Genomic DNA, 22421 nt, shown 5'->3' with positions numbered 1-22421 from the left:
AAAACCCTGGCTTGCGGAGAGTATTTCTAGTAACATTTTGTCAGGGAATGAAGTTCGACCGCAAACATTTTCGAAAGGATACCTGCTACGTACAGTGACATTAAACAAAACCAAAGTAGCAACAGCAAACTAACAAATGGAACGAAAATGCATTAAAATCTTAACACATAGGACAGGACAGGATTTAGTAATTTCAAAGGTCAAGGCCAGGCAATGAATTCACATAGCTTATAAAAGGGTCATGGCCAGAGTAGCACATTGTACTATAGCAGTTGCCACCATGGTGAAAGCCTTGGGTGGATTCCAATCTTCCGTCCTTCCTTACTCACTTGCCTGCTTGTGACCTCACGGTGATGTCACTGACGACAGAAAATTAATTAAATATCTTGCAAAAGCACAATTCTAATGTCATTTTCTCATTTGGAATTGGGATGGTGAATGAAAAACAGTCCCCCAAAAGTTGTTGTGGCAAACATTTTTTTCCTTAATTTTAGAAGGTTTAACTTTCATTCTTGGCTTGTCATTTGACTAGTACTACACTAGTGTGTGTACCAAGGGCTGCTGACAGCTTTGGCCAGGCACATGACAAAGTCCTCTAAAAGAGCCTGGTGATTGCCTGCCTGGTTGAATGATCACTTTTCAAGCTGTCTCACTGACCAGTTAAATCAATGACTGCATAGTGATTGTGTCAAACATGTTATGTGGGTGGGTGCTGTTGTGCAGCGCGCTAATACAGTACACCTGAACATTATGTAATGGAGGCCAACTAGCAGAGTGTGAGGTTGAATGTTAGTGAACCTCATACCAGAGAGAGTAGAGAGAGAGAGAGGTTCCATTGGCCCATTGTTTCCTGGTTCTATTATGGCCCCCCTTAGGCAGACCTAGGCAGACCTGAGGACTGTTCTATTCATTCTAGGAGCATTATGACACGCCCCTTTAGGCAGACCGGAACCTGGTCATGTTAGGTGCCCATAGAAACCTATTATGTTGGCATATCTCTATACTTATAGAATCTCTGCTCATACAGTATCGGTATCTCTGAGCTATCGGACTGGTCCTTTAGAGCAGGGGGTATTGTCTTCTCCTTTTCTCCCATTTGTCTACTGTAGAGATGGTGGTCTTACATGATCATACATTTCTTGAGCAGGTTGCCGTGGCTGCACACTCCTTTTTCCTGCCTCTGCTGCTCTACATTTGTGCCGCTATTGGTCCCTCTCCCATCCATCCATCCATCCATCCATCCATCCATCCATCCATCCATCCATCCATCCCATCTACTCTTTCTTTCTCTCTTATTGTGCATTTCTCTCTGCCTCTTTCTGTCTTTCTTTCTTTCTTTCTTTCTTTCTTTCTTCGTGTGCCTCTCTCTCCCTACTCTTTCTCCCTCTCTCAGTTCTCGCTCTCTGTCTCTACTCTTTCTCTCTCTCTTATCTCTTTTGTGTATTTCTTTTTCTTTCTTTCTTTCTTTCTTTCTTTCTTTCTTTCTTTCTTTCTTTCTTTCTTTCTTTCTTTCTTCTTGTGCCTCTCTCTCTCCCATCCCCATTCCCCTCCCTCCCTCTCTACTCTTTCTTTCTCCCTCTCTCGTTTCTATTACACTCTGGCTTATGACAGGTGTTTGGCGTTGTGGAGATCCACTCTGTCCCTCTCCCATCCATCCATCTCATCTACTTTTTCTTTCTCTCTTCTTGTGTATTTCTCTCTGCCTCTTTCTTTCTCTCTTCGTGTGTATTTCTCTCTGCCTCTTTCTTTCTCTCTTCTTGTGTATTTCTCTCTGCCTCTTTCTTTATGTCTTTCTTTCTTTCTTGTGCCTCTCTCTCTCCCATCCCCATTCCCCTCGCTCTCTCTGTTCTCTTACCCCCTGGCTTATGCATGCTTTATTCCTGACAGGTCTTTGGCGTTGTGGAGAGCCCCAGCCTCACTCGGCCAGGCTCTGAGGCCTGCGGGCCTGAGCTCTCCACCGAGAGAGGCGTGAGAGAGATGCTTTCTAACAGCGTATCTCATAGGGACAGTAGTTCTGCCCCTACCCCACAGGGCACTTATCCGGCAGCTCTTAGCCAGTCACCTTCCTCATGCCAAGTAAAGGTAAAACTACTTCCTCCCCACCAGGGGCGGACATTTAAACGGGGCTGACAAAGTAAAAGCCTTGCCAGATATTTCTTCTTCTGCGTGACTACATTCCAAACAGTACTTTTAGCTTGTATATCGTTCTGGCAGCCATGGCCTTTACAGTTAGGGAGTTGGTCTTTCAATTTGGGGGTTGTAGGTTCGAATCCCACCTGACCTATCCCTACACCTGCATCCATGGCTGAAGTGCCCTTGAGCAAGGCACCTAACCCCACATTGCTCCGGGGACTGTAACCAATGCCCTGAAAAATAATAAATGTAAGTCGCTGTGAATAAAAAGCGTCAGCTAAAAGAAATGTAATGTAATGTAAAGGTAGTCATTTTAATGAGACTGTCCCCACTCCCATTGATGCCCACTGTACCTAGGGGGCGATCACACGCAAGTGAAAAATGAATGGGAGTCAATGGTGATATCTGGCTGCAGTACCACCTGGAAGACATGGAGCACTGAACCTTCTGCACTATAGTTGGGTTTCTTGTTCTACAAACAGTGGGAACTGTGCACACAGCACAGGGAGAGAGTTCTACAGTGTATTAGGGTGCATCAATTAATGGACCTTGAAAATTAAAACAGCACTTGCTGTATTGTTCCTTTGCACTATCTTAACTTCCTTGCAAATTTCTAGCTAATTCAATTTATGTTAAAGGGTGACACGATAGGCTTGATTTTTTTTTTTAAATTGCACTGACGTTTTAGCAAAATCTTTACAAAAGTGTGTTTTGCGGCTGTTTTGATCAAAACTAGTAAGTGGAAGGATACTTCAGGTATCTTTCTACTTCCCCACATCAAGTTTAAACGTACTTTAAATATAAACCACCCAGCTGCTTAGCATTTCTGGCTCCCTTGGCTGTGTGTGCAGTGCAGAATATTTGGAAACAAGAAACCCATCCCACCTTCTCTGCTGAAGGATTTGGGATAATCAGGATCAGCTGGTTCATCGAATTGAATAAAGCAAATGGCAGGGTTTTCACTTTCTGAACCTGGGATGTCTGCCCCTGCTCCCCACCCCATTGGTCGATCTTGACAGTCAATCCAATCACTCAACCAATCACTGGGGTCATTCTGCAGTCCTCGTACACTAGGTGGGAGCTCAGTCCTCTGTGGTTTGTGCCTTTTGTTTATGGTGATTCGCTCTTGTTTAGGGTGATTCTCTCTCTCTCTCTCTCTCTCTCTCTCTCTCTCTCTCTCTCTCTGTGGCTTGCTCTTTCTCTCTTCACCAATGTAATTGTTGTTTCCCTTCCTGGTGAATAGTTTGTTCCGTGTTGATGATCTCTGTGTTATTATTAAGTTATGTGTATTTCTTTGTGTTGTGTTGAGTGTTGTGTTGTGTTGAAGCAATGCCGCACCATTTCTGGAAATAAGCTCATTTTACACCCCCCTCCCCTTGAGTTAAATCATTGAGTTGTTATCTTTCTCCTGTACTTCTGTCCGTTGTCTTAGTCTGGCGATGTTATTTCTTGTTCCAAGCTAGCAATTATCATTGATTCCTGTGGGAACAACTAGATGCATTATTTAAAATGAGCTTATTTGCAGGAATCGCTTTTGAAGGGGTAAAAGACCTCCTAAATCTCTGAAATCTATTGAGTAGTGAAATGTCTAGACTATATTCTAGATGATCTGGCCCTCTCTAATTCTCTTGCTGTATGTGCAGATCAGAAGCAGCTAAAGCGACGAGAGCGACATAAGTCATTATTTCTGTACAGAGGATCTGCAAATGTATTAACCAAAGCAAATATGCAAAGGACAAGTCAAACTTGGCCACCAGAGCGAATTTCAGATGCTAAAAAAAGTCAGTTACGGTAACTGTATGGCAATGAGCTATTGTATGACGGGAGTTTAGGGAAACAATTGGAATGTAACACTTTTCTGGATGCCTGCGTCATACACATGTCATGGCAGTGTCATAAGTGTCGTAACCATTGACAGTAAATAGAATGGACGCCAAATCAACGCTATTTGCCATTCAACGCTTTGAAGCCAGATTTGGGAACATTCCAACTTACATTCCACCTTAGCAACGCCAAACGCAGGTGCTGATTGGACAACAACAAGACTTCTAACGGTCAATCAAACCATGTTCTGATGCTCATTGGTCAATTTAACTTTTAATATCTCTCTAAAATAAAACATCACCACAAAAAATCACCACCCTGGTAAGTTGGAGAGCAAGGGGACCTACTAGTTGAGCGAAAAATGATCCCCCTGGAGTGGCATTTAAGGGAGATACAGGGTTTTATGTCTCTCATAGGAATGAATGGGATTTGGCCATTTTTTGGTCTTTTTGGGTCCAACCTTGGCTCCAACTTGGCTTCAACAATGAAATAGAATTTTGGCCTCCATTCTATTTACTCTCAATGGTCGTAACACAGTCATGGACGTGCCATAGACATTATGTAAATGTCATTCACATTTTATGACTGTTGACAGTGATATTCGGTTATGGTAAAGACAGCCCAAACAATTTCAACCTCTCATGACTTCTCCATGACTGTATCACGAGTCCGACACTGTTCTGCGATGCCAATGTCTTAAATTGTGCCAGGTTGACAAAATCGAGCCATTCTGTATTAAGCTTAATCAAATCAGTACTGAATCCTCTCGATAAGAGTGACCATAGTGATTTCATGCCTTCTTCAACAACCTCAGCTGCCTGTTAGCTTTTGTTGCCTTTGGTCTTCTCAAGCAGTTACCCAGATACCCCTCTGACCTAACCACTCCCTCCCTCCCTCCCTACCTCCTTCTCCACAGGGCCCAGTGCACTCTTCGCCTGCCCCTGGGGGACCCAGGTGGGTGTCTAGGTGGGCAAGTCTGGCCGACAGCTGTTTGGAGCCCAACCCCACGTCAAGTCTCTTTAACATTCCCGCACAGTTGGACCTCTCAAATTCTGGTGAGATTGATGACGTTTTGTTCAACTGGCTTTGCATATGATACAGCAGGGTTTCCATTGTGTACGAGTCATTGAGCCGGGCTTACCTGGTTCTCACGATGGTTGTTACCAACCACGAAGTGTAACGAAGATGCACGAAGCACGAAGGGTCTGCGTGAGAGCCAGGATAGAGCCGGGCTGCCATACCCTCAGAATTTTTGGAGTCAACAGATTTGTGTCCCAGCGGAGCGCAGCTCCACTTGCCTATACTGATAGGGCTCGCACTTCCAATAAAGATTTTTTACCGATCAGAAAACCAAAATATAAACAGAACAATATCCATTAACCCACTGATGCCTAACGGCTGCAGGAACTCCTGCTAAATGCCTAAGCCATTTTTGGGAAAATGTGCTGTCAGTCTATACAAACTCATATCTCAGTCTCTGAAGCACATACAAACATGAAACAAAAGCTAAGACCCTAATCTTGCATTAGAATATGTTCATTCAGCTCTATCATACCAACATTTTTCATTATTATTATTTTTTTTTTAAACTCGCATTTTATGATCCTACATCATGCATCATGCATCATGCAGCTCCCGGCCTTAGGGTCAATGTTGCGCTAAGCAGCATCCGCTTCCACCACCCTACTGGTTAAAGGAGTACAAGTGCATACTTTCAAATACAAATGTTAAGGCTGGTTTTCAGAACAGATTGGGAACATGCTTGTAATTTAATCTGAGACGTTCGCTTAATCTTCCAACAAGATAATAATAACAATAATAATAGATCCGTTTATGTAGCGCTTTTCTAGGTACTCAAAGCCGCTTTAGCCCAAAGTATACATGCAAATTAGTCCAAAGGTTTCTGGAATACAACAGTTTGGAGCAGTAGAACATTTTGCAATGGATGACTGGGACAAAGACTCTCAGGGAACCTGTGCCAATTACCGTATTAGCCCGAATATAAGACGATCCTGAATATAAGACGACCCCCCTTTTCAGGTTCATGTTTTGGGGAAAAAAGTTTTTTGAAGACTAAATTTAGTTTCACATTGGAAACTTCTTTCAAAATGCAATTTTTAATTTGTTGGAAAAGCGTAGGCTTTTTACATAGAACAAATTTCACAATGTAATTTTCATGATAAAAAACTACAGATAGCTACACATACCCTTTTCCTTTCTTTGCTCACTTCAGTGGTTACCTGACAAGCGCCAGTAGGCACCTACTGTAGGCCTACAGCCGCCTGGGTGTGACTGTTCTAAGTGCGACACAACATTCCATAGGCCTACTACACTCGCAGAGCATCAGTCTGCACCAGCCAGGCAACCAGTCCAGTAGAGATAGACTATCTATTGTGCAATGCACAGATTTTGGCAAAATGCTTTGTTGACAGCAATATCTAAACAGCAGCCGTCTCGCCAAATCGCCGTTCATTTTATGCATCCAAAGTTTTCCGTTGGACTGTAGAAACCGAACGTGACCAAAAGCAGATTGATGCATTGCATTTGAAACCCATGCGCTGCCTATCAGCACCGTTGACATTAGAAGTCCGATTGGCATTCATTTCGTGCCAAGGGTAAAACTCTTAGTGATTTTATATGAACAAGACAATCTCTTCCCCTAACCATTACTCTCTGTCGCTGTATTGTTGTGAGGGATATCGTCAAATAGGCACCACCTGTAAAGGCGCCGCTCTCTCGCGCACATGAATGACCATTCATTGGCTGATGACAGCATCCAAAACTTAGCCTACAGGTTGTTAATCAAATCACCCTTCATTTCTTTAGTTTCAAGTTGTACTGGTGACCAGAGAGAACAACCAAAGCTTTCCTGATGAGACTGTAAAACCGAACACAAATAAAAACAGAGCAACGCATCGCGATTGACTGTTGTGTTTTTTCCCCTCGCATTGTCGGCCCGCATCGCGTTGACATTGACAGTTGATAGACGGGCGGTGCAACACTCATTACGAAACGCAGTTAGCATATGCACATTTGATATGGGCAAAACAATCTCTAGCCCTATCCATAAGGCTATTGAGTTTTGTGTCATTGTTGTGAAGCATAATGGCCGCATTCAGGTAGAGTAAATTAAAAAAAAAAAAAAAAAAATTTAGTCTAGCGCGCGGAAATAAGACGACCCCCCTTTTTAGAGTACTATTTTTAGAACAAAAACCACGTCTTATATTCGGGCCAATACGGTAGTTAATAACTTGTCAACTCGATAGTTGTGGCACACTATTGAATGTTAATGGCCAAGGAATAATAATCTTTTTCCATGCCATTTTTGTGTTTTTTGTTTCTTTATTTAAACTCTATGTATCATTAAAATGTCCTGCTTAGATTTACTGGACATTCTCCACAAAGTGTATTTGTTTCCAGAATAACAACAACTAGTTGATAATCGTAATTTTCACTGAATAATCAAATTTCGTAAGGTTATATTTATGTTTTATTGGTTTTTCTCAGGTGGAGCCCAAATTATCCATCAGGCCATGCTCAACCGGAGCTTTGACAGCTCCGAGTCCGAAAGCACGGTGCGCTCACGACGCATCCTTCCTCAGCTGCCAAACCAAGACAAGACAGACGTCAACTACTCGAACGTTAGCGTTCAGCCGGACCCTTACGCCACCTACAGCGTCCGAAGTCGGGGTGCAGCCAAGAGCGGCCATCAGAAAGGGTCCAGCCAGCGCCTTAGTGTGCAGGATGATCTTGATCCTGACAGCCTGAGCGACACTAGCACGTCAGACAACAGCACCTCTGTCACAGAGCCAGCAGAGGAACCCAGTTCGACAAGGACCAGCAAGAACTGGTCTCGTAACTGCTCCGATACTGTAGAAACCAAGTCCAAGTCCGTGTCTTCTCGCATCACCTCCGAGGACAGCCTGTCCATGACGGAGGGTGACCACCAAGGCGACACACCCAAGTTCTCCACAGCGACCATAACCAGGCAAAGTAGACGGGGAAGGACCAACGACAACGCTCTGACCAGCGCAGACTGTAGGGATGGCACTGGCAGCAAAGCTAACAATCAAACTCCGATCTTTACCAGGCAGGAGAGCTACACCAAGATCCAGAGTGGAGGAGATGACGTGGCGGCGCAGATCAGGAGGCTGCCCAATATCTCCAGTCAGGATGACCTCAATGACTTCAGTAGAGGGACGTCCACATCCACTCAGGACACACATGCCTACCTGAAGGAAACGGAGGATGTATTGGCTGTGCTGGAGGCCAAGCTGCACGACCATGGCCAGCTGCAGCAGCTCTCGACGCCAAGTGGAGAGGACTCGCTATCCGGAGAGTCCGACTTGGACAGCTCCAGCACGCTGAGCCAGCGGAGCAGCAAGAACTCCAGAGAGTTGTCGTCGTCGTTGGGAGCCAGAATGAGACCGGCCAGCGGTGGTGGCACCACCACCTCCTACAACAGGGCACAATCTCCTCTTGATAGAGTCGAGCGTGACCGTGAAGCCACCCGTTCAAAATCGACCGCCGCTTGGATCTCTGAGAAGCAGCAGCAGGCTGACCCATCGTGCCGCGGCAGTCAACCCCAACTGCACCGCAACGTTGACAGGCACGGCTCCATGGACTCCCCTGCTGCAAGGCACCTGTCCAACTCCATGATGTCTGATCCGGAGTCGAGCTCACGAACCTCGCTGTTTCGGAAGAAGAGCTCCACGCCTACTACTACGCACAGGGATGAATCGGGGAAACCAGGTGATCGCGGTAAGACGGCATCACAGGCCTTGGCCCGGTCTCATTCCCTCACAGCGCCACGGCCCACGCGAGCCTCCATGCTTCGCCGCGCCCGCCTAGGAGACGCTTCCGACAACGAGGGCCCGGAAACGGAAAGAACCTCAAACAGCGCCAACGAGCTAGGGACGACGGCGCGTCCAGCACCCGAAGCAAAGCGCCCGCTATCACGCCTGGACATGTTGGCACTGCCACGCAAGCGGACCAGCTCCTTCAATACTACGCCAAGTGACACCGAGGCATCGGCGGCAGCACCGACTCGCACCGGCTTCTCCAACCGAAGTGCCGAGTCCTCCACCACCTCCGCCCGTAAGGCTTCGTTGCCAGGGGACAAGAACCAGAGCAGGAAGACCCCGGTCCAAGTGGTCAACAAGCCCATCATCCGCGGCCGCTCAAGCAGTGCCAAGTACGCCAGCGCAACAGCCAGTGAGTACAACCCTGTTCATCCTCCTCCTCACACAATATTACGACGTTAACATTTTTTAAATGTATTACAGAATATCATCTCATTATTAGTGGTTCAGTTTAACTCATTTTAGAGCTAGATAGTATTTTTGTTTACTAGTTGTAGGCACATTATGGGTTTTTTGCCATTTTGAAGCATTGGCTTGGGAATCTGCTTGAAGGTGCACTGTGTAGGATGTTGGCCAGAGTAGGCATTGAAACTTCTGCTGCCCATTGCTGAATTTGATCTTTTCATGAACATTTACCAAATAATAAACTGATATGTATAAGTATGACCAGTACAATACGTTTCGCAGTTAAAAAAGTCAATACCTGGAAATTGACTGGAAAAATTGACTGGGTTTACCCAGTCATAACGAAGGCTTAGAATGTGATGATGGTGGTAAGTATTTTTGAAAAAGGTAACATTTGTGAATGGGCCGTATGAATTTGGGAAATAAACTACTAAAAATACTACACAGTGCACCTTTAGGAATTACTGTGCTATTGCCAGTCCATCCAGCCTTCCCCTGCCAAACCATTATACTGGCATTCCAAACTATTCCGAACTAACCAGCCAAACCATTACTGGATGTCTGAGTATAGTTTTGTGATGATGAGTAGACATTTCAAAATGGCACAAACATTCTGTATGCTGCCTTTAGTATTATCGCTCAAAACTTTCACTTGAAACACCTTACAAACGTCTCTTCCTTATATCAATCATCTCTGGTCATACCCTCAACTGTTCTATCTGTAGTTCTATTTCGTTCCTTCTGACCGCCAGATTCTGTGCTTTGAGCACATGGAGATCATCACACGAATCATGCAGGTCGAGAAATAATAACAAAGTCACACATGACCTGGGAGACGTCACCTGTTGACCCAGTATCAGGGGTTAAGACACCGGTGAACCCAAGCTCTGGCGGTCATCTGGAACTCTGTATACATAACCTTCGTTTTGAGGGTGTAGTGAATTGTATCAGCCTACTGTATGGGACTTCGTGGTCTGTGACTGTATTTCTCCTTTTTTCTCTTTCCTTTCTTACCTGACATGGCTTTATTTATTTTCCTCTCTCTCCATTAACTCGGGGGTGCTTCCAAAAAAACACATTAATCCCCTCACCTCCCTATCAACTTCCTGAATCAAAACAACCCCCACCCCCCCTAAACTAACTACCCCCCGGGCCCCACCCCCACTCCCCACCCCCCCTGGCCCGCGCGTCAGGCTCCCGGAGGAGGCAGAAGGGTTCTGACTACACCTCCACATCTGAGGAGGAGGGCGAGTCCAGCCAGAGCACCCCTAAACACAAACGCTCCCACCACCCAGCAGGCTCTCAGGTCTCAGGAGCGGCCCGCGCTCACGGGGGTCACGGGGGTCAGGGTGGTCAGGGTGGTCATGTGACGCCTCTTGTGGGACGGCGAGCCCACGGCGCCCCCCCTGGTCAAGACTCTGAGGAGGACGGCCCGCCAGGAGATGCCTTCCAGAACTGGACGTCGCACAGTGCAGAGATCGCCAGGTGAGACAGCCAGCGCTGAGTTTGGCCAGGTAGTTTAGTTTAGTTTAGTTTAGTGTATTTGAATAGTAGAGTAGTAGAGTAGAGTAGAGTAGAGAATCATTTAGTAAGTCCAAGGGGAAATTAAGGTGTCCAGTAGCATCCATAAATACAGAATATACAAGACATTAGTGGACAGATACATACGTTAGCATGTAGGTAGTAGAAGGTTGTATAACAGCCCAGCGGCAAGCATAACATTTGTAACCGAAGCTAATTTCCAATGCATGTCCCTAGAAGGGCTTTTAAAACAATACAACAGCAACAGTTTCATGCCAATTGTCAATCAAGCAATGTTTGGCAATATCGTGTGATTATGATCGGGAGCCGATTGATCGGTGCATCTCTAATGCCACACACATTTCTGCCTTTTTTTTGTAATCTCTGAAGTCTTAAACTAAAGCTGAAATTGAAACAGAATAAACTGACACGCAAGTAGTGTATGCTTCAGGGAAAAGACAAGAGACCACTTGAAAACCATCAGTTTTTTTTCTCATTTTACTATTTTTAGGTATGTGTTTGAGTAAAATGAACATTTTTGTTTCATTTGATAGATTTCTTAAACCTTGTACACCTTCTTATAACATTTCATTCGAATTTCACATGGAAATATTGTTTTTTAGAACATTTATCGGTAACACTTTACTTGACGCCAATGTCATAAGCATGTTATTACAGTGTCATAATAGTGTCATGACATAGTCATAGATAAGTCATGAACATTATGTCTATGTCATGAACATTTTATGACTGTTGGCCTTAAGTGACATTCATAACCAAATGTCACTTAAGGCCAATAGTCATAAGTTTATGACATGGACATAATGTTTATTAAACATGCATACCTGTGCCATGACACTATTATGACACTGTAATGACATGCATATGACACTGGCGTCAAGTAAAGTGTTACCCATTTATCTGCCTAAAATGATAAATGGTCAAAAGAAAACAATAGCAGTAGCAATAAGATTTGTATAGCACATTATCATACAAACTGCCATTCAATGTGTTTGAGAGGAAGGACAGAGAAGAAATATACAGGGGGTGGACAAAATAACTGAGACACCTGTCATTTTAGTGTCATTTAGTTCCTCTTCAATCCACAGTTAATCCTGTTGGATGTGGTTCATCCTTCTTGGTGGTATGCAGACATTACCTTGGATACTGTGGCTCTTGATACATCACAAAGACTTGCTGTCACGGTCAAAGATGCAACAGTTACACACATACCAAGAGTTTCTCCTTTTTGAACTCTGACATGTCACCCATAATGTTGTGGGCATTGCAAAATGTTGAGCAAAACTGTGCTCTTACCCTGCCAATTGAACCTTCACACTTCACTTTACTGGTGCAATGTGCCATTAATGAAGATTGGCTAACAGGCTGGTCCACTTGAGCCATTAAAATTCCAACACAAATGACAGGTGTCTCAGTTATTTTGTCCACCCCCTGTATTTCAGGAAGAAGAAAGTATAGTGAGAGTAGATAACTAATCTTTACCAAAGGCAGATTATAATATAGCCGTTTTTAATATCTTTTTAAAGCATGATGCTGGGGCAGTTCTTATTTGGGGCAGTTTGAATTTAAAAAGTGAAGTTGGTTCCAGCATTTTACAGCAAGACAAAAACAACAACAACCAAAAAAAGCTTTTTGTAAACAAATGTAAACACATTTTTTACATGGCAAACACATTTTAGATGGTCTTGTAAACAACGTAAAATGCGTAAAAGCCAGACAGCGTGTCGTCATCAGAGGTCTAGTGCAGCAGGTGCAGAATGAGGAAGCTCCTACGGCCATGTGTAAAGGAAAAGGAACCTCATAGCTCTCGATTCGTGTAGCACTCCTGTACTATTTTGACACAGGGGAAGATTGGACTTTGAAGCTGAGGGAAGTGAAATTCTATTTCTGTGCACTTCATGCGTTGTGTTCATAAGAGTAAGAGTATGCACATCCCACCTCTCTGAGGCCAGGTGCAGGACAAAGGCGCATCTGGTAGTGGAAAGAGTAGAGGTCCGCACACTGTAGCTCCACACATGCCTGATGAAGACCCTGTTGGGTCGAAACGTTGTATGACCTGAATACATTTTCAAAGCGGAGCTACAGTGTTCAGACTTCTACTCTTTCCACTTCATGTGTTGTGTACCTTCTCCAACGTTGTACAGACCAAAATAGTTTTAGCCATAAAGGTACAGCAGAAGACTAGAGGTGTTGCATTGTTACAGCAAACCTGGCAGTCCTTATTTGGAGGTAGACCTGTACAATGTAAATTAACAGAGAACAGAGGGTCTCACCTCTGTCAAAAAATGACTTGATTACATTACATTGCACTTAGCTGACGCTTTCATTTATTCAAAGCGGCTTACAGTTATTATTTTTCAGGGTATTGGTTACAGTCCCTGGAGCAATGTGGGGTTAGGTGCCTTGCTTCAGTCATGGATGGAGAAGTAGGGAGAGGTCAAGGGGGATTAGAACCTGTAACCCCTAGATTGAAAGACCAACTCTCTAACCACTAGACCACGGCTGCCCACACTTCTTGATGTGAACATTTCTATCGAGACACTATACAAGGACAGTAGTTGAAATTCGTCGCTAACTAATATGAACAGATTTTAAAATGTATTTTACAGATTCATAGGATTTAAATAGATCAAATCTGTCACTTTCAGACTGGCAGGACCAGCGAAGGGCACAACAAACCTTGCATTTGGATTCTTAACTGCTGCTCTGGATCTTAAGTCTTAAATATTAATAGTAATAAAATTCTTAATGCCATCATCTCTCACCCCCAGACTGAGTCAGGACCTGGCTAAGGACCTGGCCATACTGGCTCGGGAGATCCATGATGTGGCAGGAGACAGCACAGAGTCTTCGCAGACACACGCCGCCCCTCCAGCCAGTCAAGAGGTCACTTCATTTTTAATTTTTTTTATTTTTATTTTTTTTTATTAACCAAAAATATTTCCTCAATTTAATCACAGTCTCCATTTCAAATAAAGTGTATTTTATATCTTGCTTAATACTTTGTATTCCACTGAAACATGATGATTGCCCCTTAAAAAGATGTCATCATGAACCCCCAAAACATTTAAATTTAAATATACCTGAATATATACACAGTTTTAAATTACATATCTATCTGATGTGTGTACCTACAGTGTCATGGCAATTGCTTAGTTTGACCTCTTTGCTAGAGATTTTAAAAAAAAAAATAGAATTCAATGACACAAGAATTTACTTTTTGTTTCATGTCTATTGTGTGTTATATTGAGCAGCAGGACATTCCAGATGTCAGTCAGAACTTCAAAAGGAGTGCGTCGTTCTCTGTTTCGAGCAGACAGCCAGAGCAGCACCACCAAATCTCTGAAGTTGGCGGCCGAGTGCAGGACAAGGTAACCGTTGAGTATCAAGTGTCAAAATATCCCGCCCTAGCCTTGTGACCTTGTGACCTTGTGCTTCACTGACGCCCGACCTGCGTAAAGGAAATTGTAGCGAAGGGGACTAGAGTTGCCCAGCTGGGACTCGAACCCAGACCTTCTGGAGTAGTAAACTGGGGCTCTGACCACTACACCAAAGAGCCAGGCTCGTTGGCGTGACAGTCAGAACACACCCACAACCCTAGTGATGGTCACTCCATCACATTGCCTTCCCCGTCGGGAAGCGCACCCATGCCCTTCACACACTCATGGTGTCCCTCACGCAACTGTCCAGCATGCTTCTCCCATCCAGTGTGCCCCACTATCAATGCTTCACCCATCACTGGGGTCCCTCGCACCGGGGTCACCAATCATGGGGGTCCCTCACATGGAATAACGGCTCACACACAATGGGTACGCTTCCGATGGCCTCACGTCAGCCATCCCACTTCTGACATCATTTGTAGAGAAGGGGACTAGAGTTGCCCAGCTGGGACTCGAACCCAGACCTTCTGGAGTAGTAAACTGGGGCTCTGACCACTACACCAAAGAGCCAGGCTCGTTGGCGTGACAGTCAGAACACACCCACAACCCTAGTGATGGTCACTCCATCACAGAAATGATAACGTTTCCCTGCTATCAGCCTAGGCACAACAACTTTTAGGAGACCCACAGTAAACAAGAATGATCACCGCTAGGGATGCAAACGATTAATCGATTAAAAATCATTAATCGCAATTAATCGACAAGAGACCCAGGTGAAATGGGCATGTGAAGAGTGTGTGTGAAGAGGGGTGTGAATAGTGAGAATATTTAAATCACCTTTGGATTAAATCATTGAAATAGAATTGATTTAAATGTGGTATTTTATCTAATTTTTTTATAAAAATGTTAGATTTAGTATTTTTCTTTGAGAAACATTGAGATTTCGGGGGGGAAATGCTGCTTATCAATTAATCGTAAGTCGATCGATAAGGCTATCAACTAATGATTAATGAATTAATCAATAATTTGCATCCCTAATCACCGCACACTAGTGGACTTAATTTTGCTGCTTTTTATTTAGGTGAACAACGCGTTTCACCTTGCGCTTCGTCAGGTTCACTTGCGAAAAAGCAGCAAAATTAAGTCCACCAGTGTGCGGTGATCCTTCTTGTTTACTGTACTTTGTAGATTACTGATGACTGCACTTCACCAGCCCCTTGAACCTGGCTGTGCAAAGGAGTTTCAGATCTTTGAACATTTAGGAGACTTTTCCCCATTGGGCATCCTGATTGCAATTCAAAGGTCATTTTGTCATTTCCACTTTTTAAAGATATTGAATTAAACTTCTATCGTCAATGTCTTGCAATGTCATCACTAGGCCACAAGCACAAGAGAGGATGGGTGATTACATATTGAAATGGACCTAATGTCTACACATGCGCAACCCAGATTCACCTCCTCACCCACCATGGCGTCGCCCGTGTCCTTACGGTAGGGACACATAGATGCGAAGTTGGCCAAACGAAGCAGACTTCGCCATTCATTTGTACGTGGGAGGCGAAGGCAAGCGAACAGGAACGAAGCGAAATTATTAAACCAAGAATAATATTATGCAAATTAAGAGCAAATTTCGCCTGTGGCGGCCAATCAAATCAACAGCATAGCTGTTCCATTCCATTTGCTTCTCCGCAAGGACCTGATAACGGTTGAGCTGTCAGAATGGAACACTGAATTTCGCCTCTCTTCGCTTCGGTCATTTCGCCTGCTATGTGTCCCTAGTGTCAGGCCGCTCCCTGCATTTTCCTGCATATGATCATTCTTACTCGTCTAATTTCTTTGGTCAAGACTCACTTCTTTATGCCACCTTTTATGTATTCACAGGGGGCAGGAGACAATCAGCTTCTGAATCCAGTATCACAGGTCTCTCTGGCCATACGAGAAAACACTGAACAGCTGACCGAGAAACTGAAGTGAGAGGCAGTTAACCATTCAAAATGTTGTACAAGAGTGTTCCTTAATTCTAAAAAAAAATTGTGAAAGAGTTTTCAAGCATTCTGCAAATACGAAACTAAACTGGGAAGTGATGTGTGTGTTTTGCAGAGTTCTGTTTCAGAACAAAGGGCAAGTGTGGGAAGAAATTGAGACCGTCAACTCTGACAATGACACTGCTTCTCAGAAAACAGGAAACAAGGTTTGGATGCTCTGTTTTTATTTTCCAAATGGACTATTGAGACAATGACATGATGAGTCAATTGAATGTCATTACTTTTTCAGTATGTGGATTAGGATTGCTATCACTTATGCATTCTCTAATATTTTCCTGAATATTTCCGTTTCAGGAAGTTGCTGCTATTTTGAAGGAGCTCAGAAGAGTTCAGCGACAGCTAGAAGGTTAGTGTTGATATTGACAACTTGACGAAGTTCAATTTTTACTTTTTGTCTATGTTCCAACATCTCTTAATAGTGTTCACTACAGCTGGGACTCACTCAAGACTCTACATGCCTCAGAGTGCTTGTAGCGAAGGGCAGTAGAGTTGCACGGCCCAGACTCGAACCCGGACCTTCTGGGGTACCAAAGAGTAGGGATGGTACAAACCGCACCGAAAACCGAAACCATACAATTCACACACCATACCGAACCGTGAAATGCAGTCCGTGGCAAACCGCAATTCATGTACTGCCCAGAAAAATATGTAAAGCAGAGATTCTAGGAGTATCTTATCCAGTCTCTCTGTCTAAAACATTAGTATATAGGACCAATCAGAGGATGAAACAATTAAAAGCACACCATTTTCACATTGTAAGCCTATACAAACCGTATGTAGGATATTTAGTGATAAGTCTGATTCTATTAGCCACTTGAAAGAGGGCATTTGGAAGGCTCAGACAGCACACATCAGCTGACGACAACTGATTCAACTTGCGCATCATCACTTTATAATTGCAGTTATATAAATATGGTTTAATATTCCCAGTGCACCATTTATCATGAACTAAAAAATAGAACCGTAGAGAACCGAAAACCGTGACGTTGATACCGTGATATGAACCGAACCGTGAATTTTGTGAACCGTTCCACCCCTACCAAAGAGCCCTACTGGGCAGTGGGGCTACCACTACACCAAAGAGCCAGGCTCGTTGACATTGACAGTCAGAGCGCACCCACACCTGTAGTGATGGCCCCTCCCCATCACACTGCTTTCTCCTGCGGGACGCAGATCCGTATGCTTCACACACTCTTGGTGAACTTCGCGTACCACTTATTGTGCTTATCATCCTGGGGCTCTGACCGCTACACCTAAGAGCCAGGCTCGTTAGCATGACAGTCAGGGTGCACCCACAACCCTACGGTAGTGATGGCAACTCCCCTCACTGTGCTGGTTTGTGGGGTGCATATGTCACAGTCATGTGCAAAGCACTGTCCCATTTGAAGGTACTTTTGAATCTTTTTGACAAAACCTGCACATTTATCTCACTTCATGTTCTGCTGTCTATCAGAGGGTGCTGGTGGTGGATCCTTACCATTCCTCAGAATGTATTTCCATCAGCATGCCCAAACGCAAATGACAAACAATGGTTTTAAAAGTACAGCACACTGGTGACATGAACCACCAAATACTAGTGGTGTCCAGGGCTTGACATTAACTTTTTTGCTTGCCGGCCACTGTGGCTAGTAGTTTTCCCGAGTCACTAGCCATTCAGGTATTCCACTAGCCACAGATTTTATATTGTTTTTTTTCCCTTTATTATGATAGTGTATGTCTAACCTCAGAAGATGAGGCGCTAAAGCAAGATGAGTGTATAGTTTTCTACATGGAAGTATATCAAGTAAATAGAAATAGAGTTATTTAGTTTTTCTTGAACTGAAATACAAGCAATTGATACACAAGGGGAAAACAACATAGTACAGGCTACTACGATACACGTCATACCAAGGAACAAACTGCCAGCCAAATTGGCTAGTGACACTGAAAGTATTACTAGCCACAGCCAAGTTTTACCAGCATTTGGCCGGTTGGCAGGTGCCAGTGTCAAGCCCTGGTGGTGTCAACAATAATCGATTCGGCGATGCAATGCAATGCGGGGCATGGGCGATCCAATTCAATGCGGCAAGTTCCATAATCGACGCGGCAATTTTTTAAGTTTCAATTACTTCCGTGGATTTTTCGGGAGTAAATGAATGTTAAATTCAATAAAAGCACTGCAAAGCATTGAAAACTGCAAGACTGATACAGAAAACAGCCAATAAATTGTTGCTCAGTATCTGACTACTTGTTTTGCCTCATCATGACTGATGAAACATTTGCTGTGCTTTCAGTAGAAATGTAATGCATTGCAATGCATTGTAAAATTGAATCGGATCGGATCGAATTGAATTGATACCTCCCGAATCGTTATCGAATTGTGAGGGCAGTGCCAATGCACACCACTACCAAATACACCATTCCCATGGACACTTGGGCACAACAGGCTGCTCAAGCGGCATTTATCATTATTGTTGTCGCTGTTATTGTGATATCTTTGTTCCTTGCTGTTGTGTCATGTTTCAAGTGGTTCCTCCGCAACTTCATTTTATTTATTTCCCTCCATGTGCACTTCAGTCATCAACAACATCATAGAGCCGGATGGGAGGGCTGACCTGACCCGAACTGCTTCCGTCAGTACCCCCTCTCTGTGGAGCGCGAGGGGTGGCGGCGGCGGCGGCGGCAGGGTGGCGGCGTCCCACCTCAGGGACCGAAGACCCGGCGGCGCCTCTCCAAGAAGCAGTGGAGACGTAGGAAGAGAAGGAGGAGGAGGACTCAGACAAGGAGGTGGCAGCAAGAGGTCGTCTGGGCCCTCTGCTGATGGAAGCAGCTTCCTGCTGTAGAGGAGGGGTGGGGGTGGGGGCAGGAGTGGTGTTCAGGGGGGTTAATACGTGCGACTGAGTCACCAGGGCCCCATGTACTGTATACAGGGGGCACACACACAGTCCGGTGAAGATATGGAGCTGGAGGGTCCATTGGAGCGGAGTGTACTGTAAATAGGGCTCCAAATGTGCTGCTACGCCCCCTGGAGGGCGTGGGAAAAATGCATAGAAGTCAGTAGAAGAGGGGGAAAAAGTGTGCGTTGCAGGAGAGAGGTTGAATGACTTCAAACAATTATAACGGTGTGGGAGAGAGCCACATGGCAAAGTACATGCCAGTGACGATGACTACTTGTAGTCATGGGGAGAGCATAGTAACATGTGCTAGTGGACCTATTTGCACTTTGTCAAAATCGTGCCACATTCTCGAACATGCAGAATCATGAATTAGCTTGAGAGTCGCGTGCGTGCGTGCGTGCGTGCGTGCGTGCGTGCGTGCGTGCGTGCGTGCGTGCGTGCGTGTTCTCACTATGGGGCACTTTTCATGTGGTGACAGAGACACAGACAGAGGTTTGCAAGATGCCTGCGTCTTCGATACAGTTTGGGAACATTTGTGTGGGAGAGCAAAATATGCTCTGAGTCTAATTAATATAAATTCACGTTTGTGGGACTGAAAAGCACTGTAGGAGTTTCTATTAGTCAGATATGGGAGCCAAGTAAAAATGCACTTTGGTTTGTTTGATGTGATTTTTAATTTTTTTTCCATAAAAGTTTGAGCAAACTGGTTCTACACTACGTGGCATTGAGTAAAACGACCTAATTAAAAGCAATTAAGCAGGCCAAGCCCAACAGTCACACCGTTACACCAGTGACGCAAGAAAACCTTCCTGAGTGCCTATAATATATCCACTAAAGGTGGTTATCAAATCTATCGCTAGTAATTGTGAAAGCTGATGCTAAGTGCCTTAATGTGTATCAGAACTCTGTGCAGAAGTGGTGGTGTTCATGCTCACTTTGGTGTGGGATTAGATGGTGGATGGTATTTTTGGATGGAGTTTTGTCTTCAGAGTCTTCTCGTTGGTTAGCGTTGGTAATTCCACCTCGTTTAGGAGCTAGACCGAGGCTTGTGCTGCAGTATAACTTCTCACATCCTTATTTTAGTAAGGAGGACCCAATGTGTCTTGTAATCTGTATTTTCACATTTGCAAAGTCAGGTTTTGTACAATGCGGCTCCTCTCACCATGCTATTTTTTCTGTAGAATTACAAATGATGCAACTTAGCGGCATTTAGAATGTAGACTAAAATTATCGTACTGTAAAAAGAAACCAAAAACACCCCAGGAAACAAGGAAACAAGAGGATGTGTGTTTGTTTCAGGTGTCCTTGAACTGTTTGCTGCTATTACTATGTTTGACAATCAATTCTGGTACTGATTTAAGTAATCAGGTTTATGACTGGCCGAAAAAAACCTGATCTGATGATTGTAGTGTATGTGTCAGTCCTTACAGTTATTTCACTACAAGCGAGCAACACTAGCTAAAGCGATGACAATGCATGCAATAAAAAATGTAGGGGACGCGACTTGCTACATATCGATGCATAAAGGTCCCCGAAACATAGGGATGCGTAGCCTTGCGGCTGTGTATGCATCATGGTGTGTCGACTATGTAAGGGCCTCCGCTCACCGCTTCAGACCAGGGGTGCATCCCAATATGTGACCTTGCCTCCTCCACTTGCCTCCTCCACTTGCTTCTCGTCATGATGACATCACTGACAACAGCATTATATTTCAATATCTTGCAAAAGCTCAATTGTAAAGTCTTTTTCCTCATTTGCAATTGGGATGGTGAATGAAAAACAGTCCCTCAAAAGTTGTTGTGGCGAGGCTGACAGCTGGGAAACTTTATCGTTTTCTCCACGGAGGAGGGGCCAGGAGGCGGGACGAGGAGACAAGAACAAGTGGAGGAGGCAAGGTCACATATTGGGATGCACTCATGGTGTGTCGACTATGTAAGGGCCTCCGCTCACCGCTTCCGACAAAGTGTGGAGCACTGCTCTGCCAACGTTCAATTCCACTGTTTCCTATACAACCTTGCACACCGGCGCTGATGCTGGCTGCCGATCACCAGCTCTACTTTGTCGGAGCCGCCCCTTGTTTACCCATGCTCTGCTGTGATGAAATTGACCATTCATACTGTGTAGCATGTCTGTGCCAGTGTGCAGTGGTAGGTAACCGAAATTGTCGGAACCAAAAGTGCTCTGCTGTGCTGTCGGAACTGGTGTGCGGAAGCTCTAAGCCTCCTAAGCGTGTGGACACCTTTTATTATTTGTTTGGGGACAGAAACGACACCCCCGCCTGGGTGTGTACATTTGGACAAAGGAGGTCTGTGTTGTCATGGTGACATAGCGCACCATGTTGTTGCCTGTGTGCTCAAGGTTCTGGGGTTCAACTATTTTTTTGATCTGCATTGCAATCATGTGGACATCTGTTTTTGACAGAACACTAATAATGTTATAAAATGTAAAATCACTTTTTTCCCAATCAAGTGTATTATTTTGCTCTTAGATGACATGAGATTCACATGAAGTTCCGTGGCTAGAACTGGGACCAAATCAGTGTCACTTTATGAATGGATTAGTTACACGCCTGTAACCAAATCAAAGTTGAAATATTTAAATGTCCTTGCTCACATATTTTTACAGAATGTTAAAATTCCTTATCAGATGAAAATGTAAAAAATATTCACTGTTGATTAAATGAGTAAAATAAATCATTTATTTGTGCACAATATTACTCTGAAGTATGTTTTTTTTTGCAATAGATTGAGCTGGACATTTTTTTTTATGTACAGTGGATATAAAAAAGAATACACACCCCTGTTCAAATGTCAGGTTTTAGTGATTAAAAAAAAGACAGAAATAATTTCACAACAACCTCCTCTTTGCAAAAGCACTCAAAATCTGAAAACTGTGAGCGCATCTTCTGTGCACAGTCCTCAACAGATGTTCAATGGGATACAGGTCTGAACGCAGTCTGTCAGGTTTGGAGTGCTTTTACAAAGAGAAGTGAACTAATATTACCACACCAACATGTGCCACACTGATCGACTCTTACCTAAAAAAGACTGACTGCTGTAATAAAAACTCAAGGTGCTGCGACAACATCAGTTCGAGAGTGTGCATATTCATGTTATTTTATTTGAGAAATTATTGGCTACTGTATGTATGTGTGATTACGTGTGTATGCACGTATTTAAGAGCAAGGGGGATGTTTTGTGTATTTCAGGACAACCACTATAAGATAACAGCATATTTTAATAAGGCTCACCTGGCAAAAAAAGGAAATGAGAGTGGAAACAGGAACTAGAGATAATCTCTGCTGAGCTTAGACACTAAATGTTATCAAAGTAGACATCTCTCGAAGAGACCAAT

The 22421-nt window shown here is 44.1% G+C and overlaps 1 protein-coding gene across 4 annotated transcripts in view; it reads left to right on the top strand.

Moving 5' to 3' along the window:
* cep170ba (centrosomal protein 170Ba) overlaps positions 1 to 19028 on the top strand; it is a 43326-nt gene extending 24298 nt beyond the window's left edge. The window contains exons 10-19 of one of the 4 annotated variants that reach the window (XM_063183467.1): positions 1888 to 2082; positions 4874 to 5012; positions 7465 to 9171; positions 10523 to 10709; positions 13538 to 13652; positions 14021 to 14137; positions 16028 to 16116; positions 16247 to 16337; positions 16486 to 16537; positions 18748 to 19028. In XM_063183467.1, coding sequence (XP_063039537.1) covers positions 1888 to 2082; positions 4874 to 5012; positions 7465 to 9171; positions 10523 to 10709; positions 13538 to 13652; positions 14021 to 14137; positions 16028 to 16116; positions 16247 to 16337; positions 16486 to 16537; positions 18748 to 19013 — 2958 coding nt within the window. In that variant the 3' untranslated portion in view covers positions 19014 to 19028. Of the gene's footprint in view, positions 1 to 1887; positions 2083 to 4873; positions 5013 to 7464; positions 9172 to 10417; positions 10710 to 13537; positions 13653 to 14020; positions 14138 to 16027; positions 16117 to 16246; positions 16338 to 16485; positions 16538 to 18747 lie in introns of all 4 variants that reach the window. The other 3 variants (XM_063183466.1, XM_063183465.1, XM_063183468.1) reach the window with 3 other exon arrangements.
* The last annotated feature ends 3393 nt before the right edge of the window (positions 19029 to 22421 follow it).

Source organism: Engraulis encrasicolus, chromosome 19 (genome assembly GCF_034702125.1).
Source record: "Engraulis encrasicolus isolate BLACKSEA-1 chromosome 19, IST_EnEncr_1.0, whole genome shotgun sequence".
In the NCBI taxonomy this organism is placed as follows: Eukaryota; Metazoa; Chordata; class Actinopteri; order Clupeiformes; family Engraulidae; genus Engraulis; species Engraulis encrasicolus.
The sequence above is the reverse complement of the archived record's forward strand: the minus strand, read 5'-3'. Positions and strand labels throughout refer to the sequence as shown.